At 45.7% G+C, this 15,017-nt stretch overlaps 1 protein-coding gene across 1 annotated transcript in view; it reads left to right on the forward strand.

The window, feature by feature from the left end:
• COL17A1 (collagen type XVII alpha 1 chain) overlaps positions 1 to 15,017 on the forward strand; it is a 64,425-nt gene that overhangs the window by 14,951 nt on the left and 34,457 nt on the right. The window contains exons 8-18 of the mRNA XM_075131086.1: positions 1,046 to 1,093; positions 2,153 to 2,296; positions 3,432 to 3,587; positions 4,385 to 4,456; positions 5,517 to 5,588; positions 6,239 to 6,307; positions 8,079 to 8,243; positions 8,913 to 9,002; positions 11,655 to 11,699; positions 12,264 to 12,413; positions 14,765 to 14,980. Of these exons, the coding sequence (XP_074987187.1) occupies positions 1,046 to 1,093; positions 2,153 to 2,296; positions 3,432 to 3,587; positions 4,385 to 4,456; positions 5,517 to 5,588; positions 6,239 to 6,307; positions 8,079 to 8,243; positions 8,913 to 9,002; positions 11,655 to 11,699; positions 12,264 to 12,413; positions 14,765 to 14,980 (1,227 nt within the window). The remainder of the gene's footprint in view (positions 1 to 1,045; positions 1,094 to 2,152; positions 2,297 to 3,431; positions 3,588 to 4,384; positions 4,457 to 5,516; positions 5,589 to 6,238; positions 6,308 to 8,078; positions 8,244 to 8,912; positions 9,003 to 11,654; positions 11,700 to 12,263; positions 12,414 to 14,764; positions 14,981 to 15,017) is intronic.

Here is a 15,017-nt window from a genome sequence, read left to right on the forward strand (position 1 = left end):
TACTTCTACCTGAGATCTTTGGAGTCTCTCCCAGCACTCTAGAAACCTGAGATCTCTGGGGAATCTTCCCACACATAATAAAGCAGACACAGGAGGATCATGCTCCAGCTTTTCATATTGCTTCAAAAAATAGCCCCAATCTATCGTCTTCTCCACTCAACTGCCCAAAGAAGTGTTTCTTTCATAGAACATGCACTGTTAGGTTTCATCTGGAGGAACATGTGTCAGACACTCAGGCTGGCCAGTTGGCTCCTGGACAACTAGATTTAAAGTTTGTTTCAGCCCAATCAGTTTAATCCTATATTCTCTCATGCTGGAGAGTAAAACCCAGTAATAAAACTATCTTTTGCAACCTGGCTATTTTATTTCAAAGCACTTTTGAATCAAGCAGAACCCAATAAAAAATTGTATGGGAAAGTCTACACTAAATGAGCCAATAGAGAAGTCGTCAAATAATACCAGACCAGTCCTTACACAGGTAAATCTCCGAGTGATGAAAATGGGAGTTTTATCTGAGTGACAGCTGGGAAGGGCTAGAGGCCCAATGCAACTAGTAACCTTTAAAATTCAGAAGTCCTTTGTGACTCTGATTGTTCTCACATTAGGATAATATAATAAAAGTAATTAACTAATAGATGTTAATGAGAATATCCATGTGACTAAGGGCTGCAAGATTGGGCCTTATATTAATGTTGCACCTCCCTAATGAGGTACATAAGATGCTATGCAATATGACAAAAATCTGTGCATTATGATTATTTATTAATGTATTTATATGGTACCAAAAACATCTAACGAAACATTGTGAAAACTTAAAGGGCAATACTTCTCAGTGGGAGTGAAAGTATCAGAATCTGTCCCAAAAGTAAAAAGCCACTTCTAAAAATTCAGATCGATAAAACCAATCCATCAAGCTGTGCAAGCTGCCCAAACCTAACAGATAATAATGTATATGGACAGTGAGAAGTAGGGAATTAGCTTTTGCAGCCTGCTCGTGACGCCAGTTCATCTCGCTCCGTATTCATGACCCTCTTTTCTTGTGCAGAGAGCGAAATCCGAGTACGACTCCAGAGTGCTTCTCCCTCGACCAGATGTAAGTGTCCCTGCTGTTGTTTTAGAGTGAACACGGGGGCCTGGTTTTCCCCTCCTAAGGGATAGCCCTCAAGAGCCAACTCCGATGCTGACTATTTTGGTCTTGAGGCTATTTCTGCTCTAACTGTGCCAAAGGCTTCTCTGGGGCTGCGCACTCAGGGTGGCACATGGGGCGCCATAAAATTTGCATGCGGTGATAAGAAACCGCCTCCCTTCACTCTCTGCAAGTAATTTTTAATTTAAAGTGTGAGGAGTGAGGAAGTTTGCTGTGGGCTAGACCTCTAGTTTACCAGGGTGGTTTTATTTAGCTTGAATGAGTCACTCCTGAATAGAATCATTTTGCCAATTGCTCCTCTCCTCACTACGGCCCCAGTCCTGTTCCCATTGAGGGGACTGGCAAACCTCCTATTGAGGCCAATGATAAAGGACCCTAGGTCCTCACTGCTGACTTCAGTTGCTTCCCTATGAAAGTGAGGGTCTTTACAAGAGTTCTTTGGCCTTGGTCATAGTGCTGTGCTGTTACTAGAGTGAGCCTGCACGCTAGTGGGTGCCTCTATACTCCGCTGAAAGGTGTATTAGATGAGACAGAAATTTGTGCATTAAAAGAGCACTTCATAGACAGGTTCAACACCTTCCACAGTCTGGAGAGTCACCAATGTTCAGTGATATCCCAGCTGGAGTTCCAGAGATATCAGTACCTCCTTCCAGGAACCGGGGGCAGCCCTAGTCCCAGAAACTAGTCCTCTCAAAGACAGTCAGACAAGATTTTGTAGAAAGAGATGGGAAAGACCTACTGAGGATTCCCCCCCCCCCACCCCAGCCAGTTTAGGGTTTTGTCCTGCTAGATATCCTCTGGCATTTTATCCCACCTAATCCACTTTCAGGGGGAAGTGCTGGAGATGGGACAGCCATTTGCCTAATGCAGAGTTCTAAGGAGCTTTGGGAAATGGCCCTGTTTCCTGCTGGACACCACCTCTCTTACACATGTTAAAGTAGTAGGAGCATCTCTATATTAGGTGATGGCTTTGGGCTTAGTCTGGACATCTGTTTTCTCTGCCAGGGACGGAACTGGATGATGTGAAGCGTTTGCTGAAGGGGAGTCGATCGGCCAGCGTCAGCCCCACACGATCGTCATCCAGCACTCTCCCCATCCCCAAGAAAGCTGTAGTGGAAACAAAGATGGTGACTGAGAGCTCCCAGTCAGGTACTTTGCAGAGGGGTGTTAGCAATGCCGGCGGCGCAGGGAGCGGAGAATGATTCATTTAAAGCATGTGGCTTGTGACATAGAAATTCCAGGCAATTCTTATAAAACTAAAGAACAATGCCAGGAACAATTCAGGTTAAAAATGTTTGCTGTCTTTTCCAGAGTGTAATAACAATGCAAAAAGGGGAGTTACACACAGGGGTGCCCAGATACTGCCCAGAGCAGGGCCATAATTGCCAGTGTCCCCCTTAATTTTCATAAAACAGAGCAGATTCCAGCTGCCATCATCTTTAATTCAGAGTTGAGGCTGGTGGAGACTAAAGCCCCAAGCAATCCATTCTCTGTCTTGGTCTAAGCAGCAAGATGGAAGTTACCACAGGCCACCCTTTAGAATGTCCTACATTTGGCCCAATGGTCTGTGTCCCACCAACCCCACATGTTCACTGGTCAACGGAGCTATGCAAGGGACAAAAATGGTCCAGTATATCATCTTTCATTTGCGTACCCATCCCTGCTATAGTGCTTTAGGCATCATGGGTCAACTTCACCCCTGGTGTAACACCACTGAACTCTACCAGTGTTTAACAGAACAAATAATGGCTCAACTCTCATATTTATCTGGATGCAGTGGTTCAAATACCCTAGTGAGGAGCTAACTCACCTGTTGTTTTTCCTAGTTGTTCATTAATAATACAATAGTTGCCCGTGTGTGGAGGTTTCATAGAAGAATCCAGGGATCCATATTCAATGTTGGTTTCCTCACCAGGATGTGGACTGAAATGTGTTTAGTTTGTATTCTGCCATCATCATATGTGACTGTGATTAAACCCTTGAGGTGCTTTGCAAGTGGTTACAGTGAAGTGACACAAATTCAGGCAATCTCTGTATTTGTCCAATGGGTTCAAAATTGGCTTGGCTATAGCGGGCCAGGTGCTGATCTCAGTTAGACAGGTGTGAATCTGGAGTCACTCCATTGAAACTGAGGGAGTGACTCCAGATATACACTGGAGATCAGGAGCTGATCAGAAACTGAGATCGAAACCTGGCTTTGTGTGTCCTCTGCCTCTGAGTAGGTGGTCTGTTTTCTGTTACCAGAGCCTGCTCTCACTCAACCCCATTACTGTTTCCTCTCCAGTGTCGGGGACATATGATACAACCATACTGAATGCTGCTCTCCCTCCATACATGTGGTCCTCCACCCTGCCTGCAGGGTCTTCCCTTGGCAGTTACCACAACAACATGGCCCAGGGCTCTTCCCTGGTCAACACCATGTCCCATTCAACAGGATCAGGTACAGTAACTGCCCCACCCCATTGGCCACTTGTCCTAGGACCCTCTTTGTCCTGCTGCTGGTGTTTTGTGCATGGGATGAGGAGATGTTGAAGGCGGGGGAGGGATAGTGCAGGGGGAAGCAAATGCACTTGATTGTTCTCCATAGATTTCTGCCTCCCTGTGCCCCCGGAATTACTTCTGCATTGATTATGCTTTGAATCCCTTATTCATGAAGATCAAACGTCCACAGTGCCTGATCCTGTTCTGCTGAGCTTTCCCATTGACTTCAGTGAGCTCAGGATCAAGCCTCTTTAGAGAAGACAACATTGGATTGGAATATGGACGGTGTTTGAGTTATTACAGGGTTTGGATCCACATTAGGACTATTAGGTGTATTCCTTGCACATCCAGAACTCCCACTTCAATCAGTGAATGCTGGGACTGAATGTTACGTCTTAGAGCCATTTCTGAATGTCAGGAAGTGTCGTCCTCAATGACGCTGTTTTCTAGCTGCAAATGGAACGGTGAAGGTTTAAAGGACTTGGCATCCTAACCGTGTCCAGTCACTGTAACTTTTTGGAGATCAAAACCTTCTCCCTTTTTAAAATAGAGTAAAACAGAGTGTTTTGTGCAATGATTTTAAATTTCCCCCAGTGTGTTTATTGTACGTTTTCTAGCAGAATCTGTTCCTGATGAAGGAATGAAATTTCCTAGTGATCCATTCACTCTCAGGTTTTGGGGGCTGAGCCATCTGCCTGGATGCGCTGGGATCTCATTTATCTGTTTTGACAAATCATTTTTTCCCTCCTCTTGCAGTGTTTGGCATCCCAAATAACCTGGCTTCTGGCTCTCCCACTCTGAACACAGGGCTGAGCAGTTCCTCAACAGGTCAGACTTCTCTCTTCTTCCCTACTTCGTTTCACGGAGCTCAGGACATCAGCTGAAATGTATAACAAAAAAACACCTAGATTACCCCCTCCCTCTGTGCCTTCTTTGCGCCATGTCCTGAGCTCAGTTACATCAGTCAGCATGTTCACTGGGAGTAACTCTTTTGGCTGAAATGGAGTTACTTCAGAGTCTGCCCTGAGTCATTGGCATTAGAAACCAGTGATGGAATATTTGGGGGGATGGAATATTTGGGGTCTCAGGAGAAATGTCATTTATTTGGAAAGCATCCATTAGGCCAACTTGTCTATCCTTGTGAGACAAATCCAGGATTGTGTCCTACAGGAAAATCTCAAATGTTTCATTTCAATAACTTGAACTTCCACTGTTTCCCCAGGGAGAAAAAATGAGTGTCTGTCAGACCCTGTGGTTCCTGATGTTCAGCCCACTACAGTTCCCTTTGCTCAATCCCATCCCATTACTCCAGGCTAGACCCTCCTACCTAACCCTAAACATTTCTCTCCTTCATGGTGTCTACACCTTTCACATACTCAGTGTGCCTATCACATTGCTCCTCAGCTCTCCCTTAGCCAGGCTTGACCGGTCTGTGAATTCAACCCTTTCTTTACAAATAGGCCCCTCCAGAAATGTATACGCAGCACAGAGACAATGCCAGGTCTCTTCACAGTCTGTTTAAGTCAAATGTTCCAAAATGGCCACCTTTATTTATCCTGAGCTGACCATGGCTTCCAGGACAGGGTAATATCGGGGCGGGCAGGGAGCTGTGGAAGGGAAAGTGACAGGTGTGCAAAATTCTTATTAAAAGTAATGAACACAAATGTGTATGAAACATTCAGCTGGCCAGCTGAGTTCATTTAGAGTCCCCAGTGTGGGGGGGGGGGTGTCGTCTCAGGCCTGCTACTCTACCTTTACAAGCAGGAATCACTGTAATTACTATTATTTTCATTGGTCCTAGTTTTTGTTTGTCCAAATGCCAGTTGCAATGCCGACCTCTTGTTATTCACCTCAGGGCTTTTTTTTTTTTTGCTTTTTTTTTTTGCAGTGTTTGGTGTTCAAAACAACCTGACTCCAAGCTCTACAGCCATGACTCATAGTGCGATCGCAGCCTCCACTGGTCAGTGACATTTTAATCATTGAGAGGAGTGGCTGGGTAACTGATCTGTGTGGCTTTGTTCTGCAGTAGTGCTTCCCATGTCCCAGTAACTCCTTAATGATCAAATAATTCACATCAGGGGCCTTTCTCAGGATGCACAGTCTAAAAGACAGGACAATGCAAAGAGCGGAATCAGTGCTTTACATGAAATGTAATTGGGACTCGAATCGAGAAGGAAATGTGTTCAATTCTAATCGATCCTATTAAAGAAATATGAACACCGGTTCTCTCTGGCAGTTTTTCTGGTGTGTCATATAGGATGCAATGGGGTGTTCCCTTCAGCCATGCAAGTGTGAGGTCCAACTGTCAGCACCCAAGGCAAACAGTGAGCCCACTCCTGCATGCCCTTAGTCACTGGGGAAGCTCTTACCTGAGCAAGTTGTCCCATACACTTTGAAAAAGAACTTTTCACCTGGGCAAAATTGCAGGATCGAGTCCAAGGTGGGTTTGGGTCGGCACCTCAGGATCCCCAGCCTCTTTCCTTTTGGGAACGGTTCTATTTTTTCCCCTTCTCTCAGCCTGCTTCTTTAGCAATTCTTCTGTGCGGCTTTTCCTCCGGCTAGGAGGGTTCAAGTTCTGTGGTTTTAGTCTCTGCTGATTTCTGTCTTCAGTATACGGAGTGAAGAAAAACACTTCCCAGAGCGCTGGAATGGCTGGTAGCGGAGTGTGCGCTTCAACTGGTGAGTCTGCAACTCATGGAAGTCCAGGACTGACAGTACATAGCTGATGATTTGTGTGGGCAATTGTCCTCATGCAGGCAGATCGTGGTTTGAAAGTATCGGAGGGTATGATTGCAGCTGGTGTGGGCATACCCAGAAGATTGCAGCCCTTGTAGACATACCCAAAGTCACTTTAGTCTAGCTAGCTCAAGTGCTGCATGAAACTGCAACACCGTGTGCTTCGGCATTGGCTGCAGGTGCCGCGCCCACCTGGAACTCTGGGTAATCACACACAGTGCTAGCCCACACCAAAGCTCGCACTGCCACGGCTTCGCTGCTCTGGTACCCTGCTAGCTAAATTAAAACTCGCTCCGGTGTGTCTACTCCAGTTGCAACCCCACCCTGTGATTGTGGTGTAGACATAGTCTCGGATTCACCCTCTTGGGCCACTGTAACTCATGGAATAGTCTTAGAACAAATAAACACTGATCACTAACCAAGTGAGCTGTAGCTCACGAAAGCTCATGCTCAAATAAATTGGTTAGTCGCTAAGGTGCCACAAGTCCTCCTTTTCTTTTTGCGAATACAGACTAACACGGCTGCTACTCTGAAACCTGTCCACTAGATGTCACTCTTGCTGTTCACAAATGAAAAGAAAGTTCAGCACTGGGAAATCAGAGACCTGATTCTGACCTTCCCCGTGCCAGGGTCATACTGGTGTAACTCAGTTGGCCTCACCGGCGTTAATCCTGATTTTAACCAGAAAAACTGGAAGCAAAATCGGGCCCATTATCTTTAATATGAAACCTGAAATTTTGCAAGGTTAGTTTTGTACAAAATTTTGCAGCATTATTGGCCCCAAGAGTTCAAAATTTATGAGATTGGTTTAACAATCGTGAGATTTTAACAAATAAATTCCAGGTTCTTTTGTTTTGCCTTCTTGTTTTTGAGCCTTTGTGGTTCATGTTTTCAAACTTTTCTCCCCAACTATGAGTGCTAGAAACCTTTTTTAAAATTACAGCCCAGCTTGTCATGTAATCACAGGACTCCAGAAGATGGGGCTTTAAGAAAACAATAAAATATTGCAAAACTCACAGCAGAGTAGGCATTAGTGATTATTCCAGATTCACACCAGGATAACAGAGCAAAAGCATGCCCATTATCTTTAATCTGAACTTTGTGCCGGTACATTTGCAAGTTTAGTTTTGTACACCATTTTGTCAGAAGACCAAGCAATTCAGGGGAATCTACTTTCCATTTGCATGTGAATGTATTATATGCCTATGCCACGCCATATATAGAGTTCTCACTAGCAATCAGCATAAACCGAAAACCTGTTCAACACTACTGCTCTTCTGCTAGCCAAAGGACTGATTGTTCCATAGCTCAGTGCTTATGGTAGCCATATTCCCATCACCAAGGGAGCCTGGGCTTTACCAAATGGTTTCATTTCAGCTGATTTGTCCTCAAGCTTCCTTAGCAAAAGTGCACTCTCTATCTTATCTGATATAGCCTCCTTACCATAATATAGGACTGCCTCACAGTCTTAAATGTAGTTATCCTCACAACACTGCCATGAGGTAGGGCACTGCTGTGATTCCTATTTTCCATGTGGGAAACTGAGGCACAGAGAGGCTAAGTGAATTGCCTAAGGTCACACAGGAAGCCTGTGGCAGAGCAGAGAATTGAATCCAGGTTTCTCAAATCCTAGGCTAGCATCCTAACCACTGGACCATCCTTTCTGCCCACTAACCAATCTCTCTCTCTCCCTCCACCCCCCCACACACCCCAGTTGGCAGCAATGTGAACTCCCAGAGCGACGACATCCTGCGTAAAGACTGCAAGTTCCTGCTGCTGGAGAAGGAGAATGTCCCTGCCAAGAAGGAGATGGAGCTCTTGATCATGACGAAGGACAGCGGCAAGGTCTTCAGTGCTTCCAGCACGGGGCTCAGTGGAGGTATGTTCTCCTCCCACCGTCTCCCATGACATGCATGCATGCTGGAAATGAATGAGAAATGAATATTAATTGCTGGGAAATAGTTCCAAAGGTGAGAGTCTGGCAGGTTCTGGGAAATTGCTATTGCAATCTATCCAGCTGTGGAACAGTCTGCCCAGGGAAGTGGTGAAAGCCCTACCCCTTGGGCACATTTAAAATGACACTGAATAAAACCCTGGTACAGCAGGGAATAAATCTGTCTGAGCAGCGAGATGGACTGTGTGACCTAAAGAGCCTCTTCCATCTCTAGAGTTTTCAGCTCTGTGAACTACAGAAATCTAGCGTCAAAGGGTTTGATTTGAAACTTTATAAGCCACGGGAATGCAGAATAGACATCTGGGCTGCCATGTCATCCATTAAGCACACGAGGGCAGCCTCCCACACTATGTACACAAGGACAAAGTTCATACTCTGTATGAAAGGGCATGGAGAACTTTACAAGGCATCCCCGCTAGCCAGCTTGCTGTTAAAACTCCAGGGCTTAAAGACCAAGGGCCAGAGCTTTGGCTGGTGTAAATCAGCATGGCCCCATTGAGTTCAATGGAGCTATGCCGGTTTACACAAGCTGAGGATCTGGCCCAGTCTGACTTCTGGTAAGACATATTTGACTCCTCTTTGGACTCCACACAGCGTCCTTTGCAGAAGACACCTTGAAGAGAGAAAAGCAGGGCTTCTCTTCCTCTTACGCTGCAGACTCCTACCTGAAATCTGAAACAAATGGTAAGAGACAATCATTCTGGCACCGATCGCCTGTTTGTCGCAGCACACGGTCTCCTCACTACCTGTCAGAGCTTCCTCTTCTGCACCATCTGGGACAGCCTGCCTATCTCACTGCACCTCACCTGCCCTCCAGATCTCCTTCCAGTCCCATCTGAACATATGCCTTGCCTGTGCCTCTTAATTTCCTCTCTAACTGTGTATTAGCCTTGTGGCTGAATGCATTGATTCACAAACCAGAAAGGGACCTATTCCATGTTGGTGGAGCTAGTTACAAAGTTAGTGGTAAACTAGGGATCGGGAATATTGTATGACCTATTAAAAAAAAGAACTGCGTCATATTATTAAGACAAAGCCAGTCACATGCTTGAGCCCTCTGTTTATGTGTTGCATTCCCTTCCTCTGTCTGTTGGTCTGTCTTTAGATTTTAAGCCCTCGGGGCAAGGCCTGTAACTTCTTCTCTTCCTGGAAAATGCCAGGCACATTGGGGTGCTACTGGAAGACATGCTAAATAATAATAGTAATAATAAATAATTAATAACTGACTAGTGCTGGCTTGTTACATAAGACCTGATTCAATGTAGCATCAGAGGAGTTACACCACTGGAGTGACACAGTCTTGAATGGGTGTGTAAAATGAGTGTGAATTATATGCCCTGGGGTAAAGAGATGTGCATGTAGCAGGAAGTTACTAACAGGGGTAGACTGGCCCCTACTTACACTTACACTTTCCTGTTAATTGCTTTTCCTGCTACACCATCCTTCCATCCCCAGGGTGTGTAAATTTCACTTGTTTTTCAGACTCAAGGAATGCCAGATCAGTACACGTTACATCACTTTCCTGCTTGCACCCATGTTCAGCTCAGCTTACCTGCAATATGCAATTTGCACCTCTTTTGTTCCATTGTTTCCTGTAGTTTATACTATTGCCTGCTTTGGCCTTGCATAATTTCATTCTATTATGGGAGAGCATGTTGCAAGCAAGTACAGGTCTTAGAATGCTGCCTGTCATGGAAGTAATAGAGGGATTAAATCTACCCTACTTAGCCAAGAGAGGCATATCAAGGTGGTTAGAATAAAGCATTGTCCAATACAGCTTGTACTAAAGACACACTGATAAACAGAATTGTATTTTAGCTGGTTTCAGAGTAGCAGCCGTGTTAGTCTGTATTCGCAAAAAGAAAAGGAGGACTTGTGGCACCTTAGAGACTAACCAATTTATTTGAGCATGAGCTTTCGTGAGCTACAGCTCACTTCATCGGATGCATACTGTGCAAAGTGTAGAAGATCTTTTTATATACACACAAAGCATGAAAAAATACCTTCCCCCGCTCCACTCTCCTGCTGGTAATAGCTTATCTAAAGTGATCACTCTCCTTACAATGTGTATGATAATCAAGTTGGGCCATTTCCAGCACAAATCCAGGTTTTCTCACCCCCCCCCACACACACACAAACCCACTCTCCTGCTGGTAATAGCTTATCTAAAGTGACCACTCTCCTTACAATGTGTATGATAATCAAGGTGGGCCATTTCCAGCACAAATCCAGGGTTTAACAAGAAAGTCCGGGGGGGGGGGGGGTGGGAGGAAAAAACAAGGGGAAATAGGTTACCTTGCATAATGACTTAGCCACTCCCAGTCTCTATTCAAGCCTAAGTTAATTGTACCCAATTTGCAAATGAATTCCAATTCAACAGTTTCTCGCTGGAGTCTGGATTTGAAGTTTTTTTGTTGTAATATCGCAACTTTCATGTCTGTAATCGCGTGACCAGAGAGAGGCTCGTTCACCTGCACATCCACCAATGTGATATATGCCATCATGTGCCAGCAATGCCCCTCTGCCACGTACATTGGTCAAACTGGACGGTCTCTACGTAAAAGAATAAATGGACACAAATCAAATGTCAAGAATTATAACATTCATAAACCAGTCGGAGAACACTTCAATCTCTCTGGTCACGCGATTACAGACATGAAAGTTGCAATATTACAACAAAAAAACTTCAAATCCAGACTCCAGCGAGAGACTGTTGAATTGGAATTCATTTGCAAATTGGATACAATTAACTTAGGCTTGAATAGAGACTGGGAGTGGCTAAGTCATTACGCAAGGTAACCTATTTCCCCTTGTTTTTTCCTAACCCCCCGCCCCCTCCTCAGACGTTCTTGTTAAACCCTGGATTTGTGCTGGAAATGGCCCACCTTGATTATCATACACATTGTAAGGAGAGTGGTCACTTTAGATAAGCTATTACCAGCAGGAGAGTGGGTTTGTGGGGGGGGGGGGTGTGTGTGAGAAAACCTGGATTTGTGCTGGAAATGGCCCAACTTGATTATCATACACATTGTAAGGAGAGTGATCACTTTAGATAAGCTATTACCAGCAGGAGAGTGGGGCGGGGGGGGAGGTATTTTTTCATGCTTTGTGTGTATAAAAAGATTTTCTACACTTTCCACAGTATGCATCCGATGAAGTGAGCTGTAGCTCACGAAAGCTTATGCTCAAATAAATTGATTAGTCTCTAAGGTGCCACAAGTCCTCCTTTTCTTTTTGTATTTTACCTGTGTCAATATTATCCTGGGTGTGGTTGGTAATAATTAAAAATAAAATAATTTAAAAAGATAATTAAAATCTCTTTTGTTGTAACAACAGGAGGTCTAAAATCCGTGTCAACAAAGGACAAAGCAACTTATGCAGGTCAGTAGTGCTTTGAAGATTCTTTAGTAGGAGGGGATATATTAAAGCACAGTTTACTTTCAATGAAAAAAAGAATAACCCAGCTGTGATATAAATAATCTGTAAGTGATCAATAAAGAGGGGAGGCCATTTTCATAAGGGTTGCTGTTTTAGGATGAGCACAGTCTGCACCTGCAAAATTTGCACCCGTAATTCAGATGTGGGTGGAAATCTGAGTAGATGTGCTTCTTGACTGGAGGGGTAAATCAAGTAGTTAGCAGAACAACTACGCAGAGCTATGGCTGCGATTCATTGTGTCATCGTTGTGCAAGCACACAAATGTAGGGACAACTAGCACCTGCAAACTGGAAGTCAGCAGTTCAAAAAACGTTAGCCCTGTTGAAATCACGGGAGTTTTGCCATTGACTTCAGGATGCTCCGAATTTCACCCATTGTGTGCAAACTGAATTGGAAAGGTTTTTCCCTAGAGCACTGTATTTAATGGGCCTGCCCCTGCAGGCCTTATTCTCATACTGAAATCAGTGAGTTGTTTATTAACTTTGCTGTTGTCCTTTCCCACTTTAGAAATTCGAGGCGATGATGGAGTGGGAGGGATAGGGGCAGCCCCAGCTTGGTGTCCCTGTGCTTCCTGCTGTAGCTGGTGGAAATGGCTCCTGGGTTTGCTCCTGGCTGGGCTGCTCCTCCTCGGATTGCTCTTCGGACTCATCGCTTTGGGTAAGAGATCACAGCAAGAGCAGGCCAAAGGATGGACTATATCGTTCAGGTTCAGTGAAATCCAGATGTGATTAGTGATTGGCCTGAACCAAACTCCAAATCTAAATACCCGCCAAACTTTGAAGAAGTTCAGATCCAGATCGATAATGAAGGAAAGCAAAACCCTCCATCCAAACCCCCTTTAGAGGGACAACACAGAGGGACACGAAATCATGGATGGTAGAGAGAATGTAATAGTATCTGTCCCATGCAATACTTTTTTGCAGCGCACATAATTAGCCTGTGAACTTCCATTCACTGAGCGCTTAGCAGGGCTAAGTAAAAGATAAAACAAAGATAAGGATAATGAGAACAACGGATACATCAGATAAGATAAAAATAATGTGTAAGGGATAGAAACCCTCTTGCTTCAGGGCAAAAGCCAACCTGTAAGTGACCAGGGTTAGGAAACTTCTCCTCTGGGCAGCATAGGCACGGGAACTAGGGGTGCGGGGGGTGCTGCAGCACCCCCAGGTTTTGCACAGGGCTCCACTCCCAGCCCCGCACCCACCCCCAGCTGTGGCCCCAGCCTCAGCCCCCTTACCCCTGTCCAGGTTCCCCCATCCCAGAGACACGGCCCTGCTCCCAGCTCCGGGGCGGGAGGGGGGGGGCAAAGACTGGGGTAAGGGGGCTGGCTTTCAGCACCCCCACTATTAAAAGTGTTCCAGTGGCACTGCTGGGCAGGCGATTCCACAACAATCGATTATAGGGTTTCTTAGGCCCTATTCTGAAGCCTCCAATGCTTATCTGTCTTAGAGATAGGAGACTGAGCTACATGGTCCACTAGTCTGATCTGGTTGCACAGTTCTTGTGCGCTCCCCATCTTTCCTAAAATTTGGTTCAAGATCTGAATCCAAACCGAAACTGTGCTGCTGGGGCCCATCTGTGTCACCTCCCGTAAAGAAGTGAACAGTGTTTGACAGAAATGCAGCAGGAGGATACTTGGAGTCCATCAGCTCTCCCATGCTGTACCAACACAGTGCTCACTGTCCCCAGAAGCATCCATGTTTGCTCAGCTTTGCTTTCAAATTTTCTTGGGTCTCGTATCTTTCACTTGTGAGGATTTAGCTACTAAATGCGCATTTCTTTGTCTGTGCCTTTAAGTATCATTAGAGAGCCTTGCACTTCTCTTGTGCTGTCCATCAAGGATCTCAAGGCGCTTGACCAGCATTAGTGGATTAGGCTTCACAACAGCTGTGCGAGGGGTAGAAATCAGTACTGTTCCTGTTTTATGGATGTGAGGAATGAGGCACACAGGGTGCATATTCACGAGGAAAACAGTGGTGGTCTTAACTCGAGGTAACTAATGCAAGGTGAAATCCTAGTGAAAACAAGGCAGTGTGTCGTTTCCACGTGTATAAACAGTTTGAATTAAAGACTATGAATTAAACCCTTAGGTTTTGCCTCAACCAACTAACTCGTGTGAAAGCTACAAACTGTCTTGTCCACCTTAGGATTTTATCTCATGTTAGTTAACTTATGTTAGGAAAACCCCTTTTTTTCCTAGAGTAGATGAGACCAGAGAGGGGATGTAAAACTTGCTCGAGATCGCAGAGGAAATCAATGGCACAGCTGGGAGGAGAATTTAGTTCTGACTCCCACTCTAGTGCTCTGACCACCAGATAATTTTTGCCCTTAGAGCAGGGGTGGGCAAACTTTTTGGCCCGAGGGCCACATCGGTGTTGCGAAACTATACGGAGGGCCAGGTAGGGAAGGCTGTGCCTCCCCAAACAGCCTGGCCCCCACCTCCTATCCAACCGCCCCCTGCTCCCTGTCCCCTGACTGCCCCCGGAAACCCCCCCCCTTATCTAACCCCGCCCCTGCCCCCTTACCATGCTGCTCAGAGCAGCAGGAGCTGACAGCCCCGCCGCCCGTCTGGAGCCAGCCACGCCACCCGCAGTGCCTGGCGGGAGCGGCGGGCCAGAGCGCTGGCAGCATAGCAAGGTGAGCCTGCTGGGGAGGGAGACAGGGGGAGAGAGCCCGGACCAGGAGCTCAGGGGCCGGGCAGAACGTTCCCGCGGGCCGGATGTGGCCCGCGAGCCGTAGTTTGCCCGCCTCTGCCTTAGAGGCTGATAGGTTCAAAAGATGTCTTTTCAGTCCAGTGGAAATCCCAGGTAAAAAGTTACCAGTTACAAGGAGCTACTAGATACACAGAATAACCCTACCCTACTCTCCCATCCCCTGCCAAATTAAGCAGCAGCTGTGAGTTGACAAAGAACTTTCCCTTGCTTCTTGCCTTTAGAAATAATTGTTATGGGTATCAACACACCTCTCATTCCCCTTTAATGGTTTACTTTAATTTAACCTTTCAGCGGAAGAAGTGAAGAAGCTGAAATCTCGTGTGGAAAACCTGGAGAAAACCCAAGCCAGCTACCTGTTAATTAATCCACACAATGCGGATATTAACCAACAGTACAGTATTTCTGATGTAGGGAAAGGTCCAGACTATGCTACAGGTTTCAGTCATAAAGATCAAGAGGCTCTCTGGCTGTTTATGAGGAGCAAAATGGCTTTGGAAAGAGGACGAGGTAAGAAGGGCAAGAGTCTAAGAAATTCCATGAGGCT

The sequence above is a fragment of the Caretta caretta genome, chromosome 7, assembly GCF_965140235.1.
Source record: "Caretta caretta isolate rCarCar2 chromosome 7, rCarCar1.hap1, whole genome shotgun sequence".
In the NCBI taxonomy this organism is placed as follows: Eukaryota; Metazoa; Chordata; order Testudines; family Cheloniidae; genus Caretta; species Caretta caretta.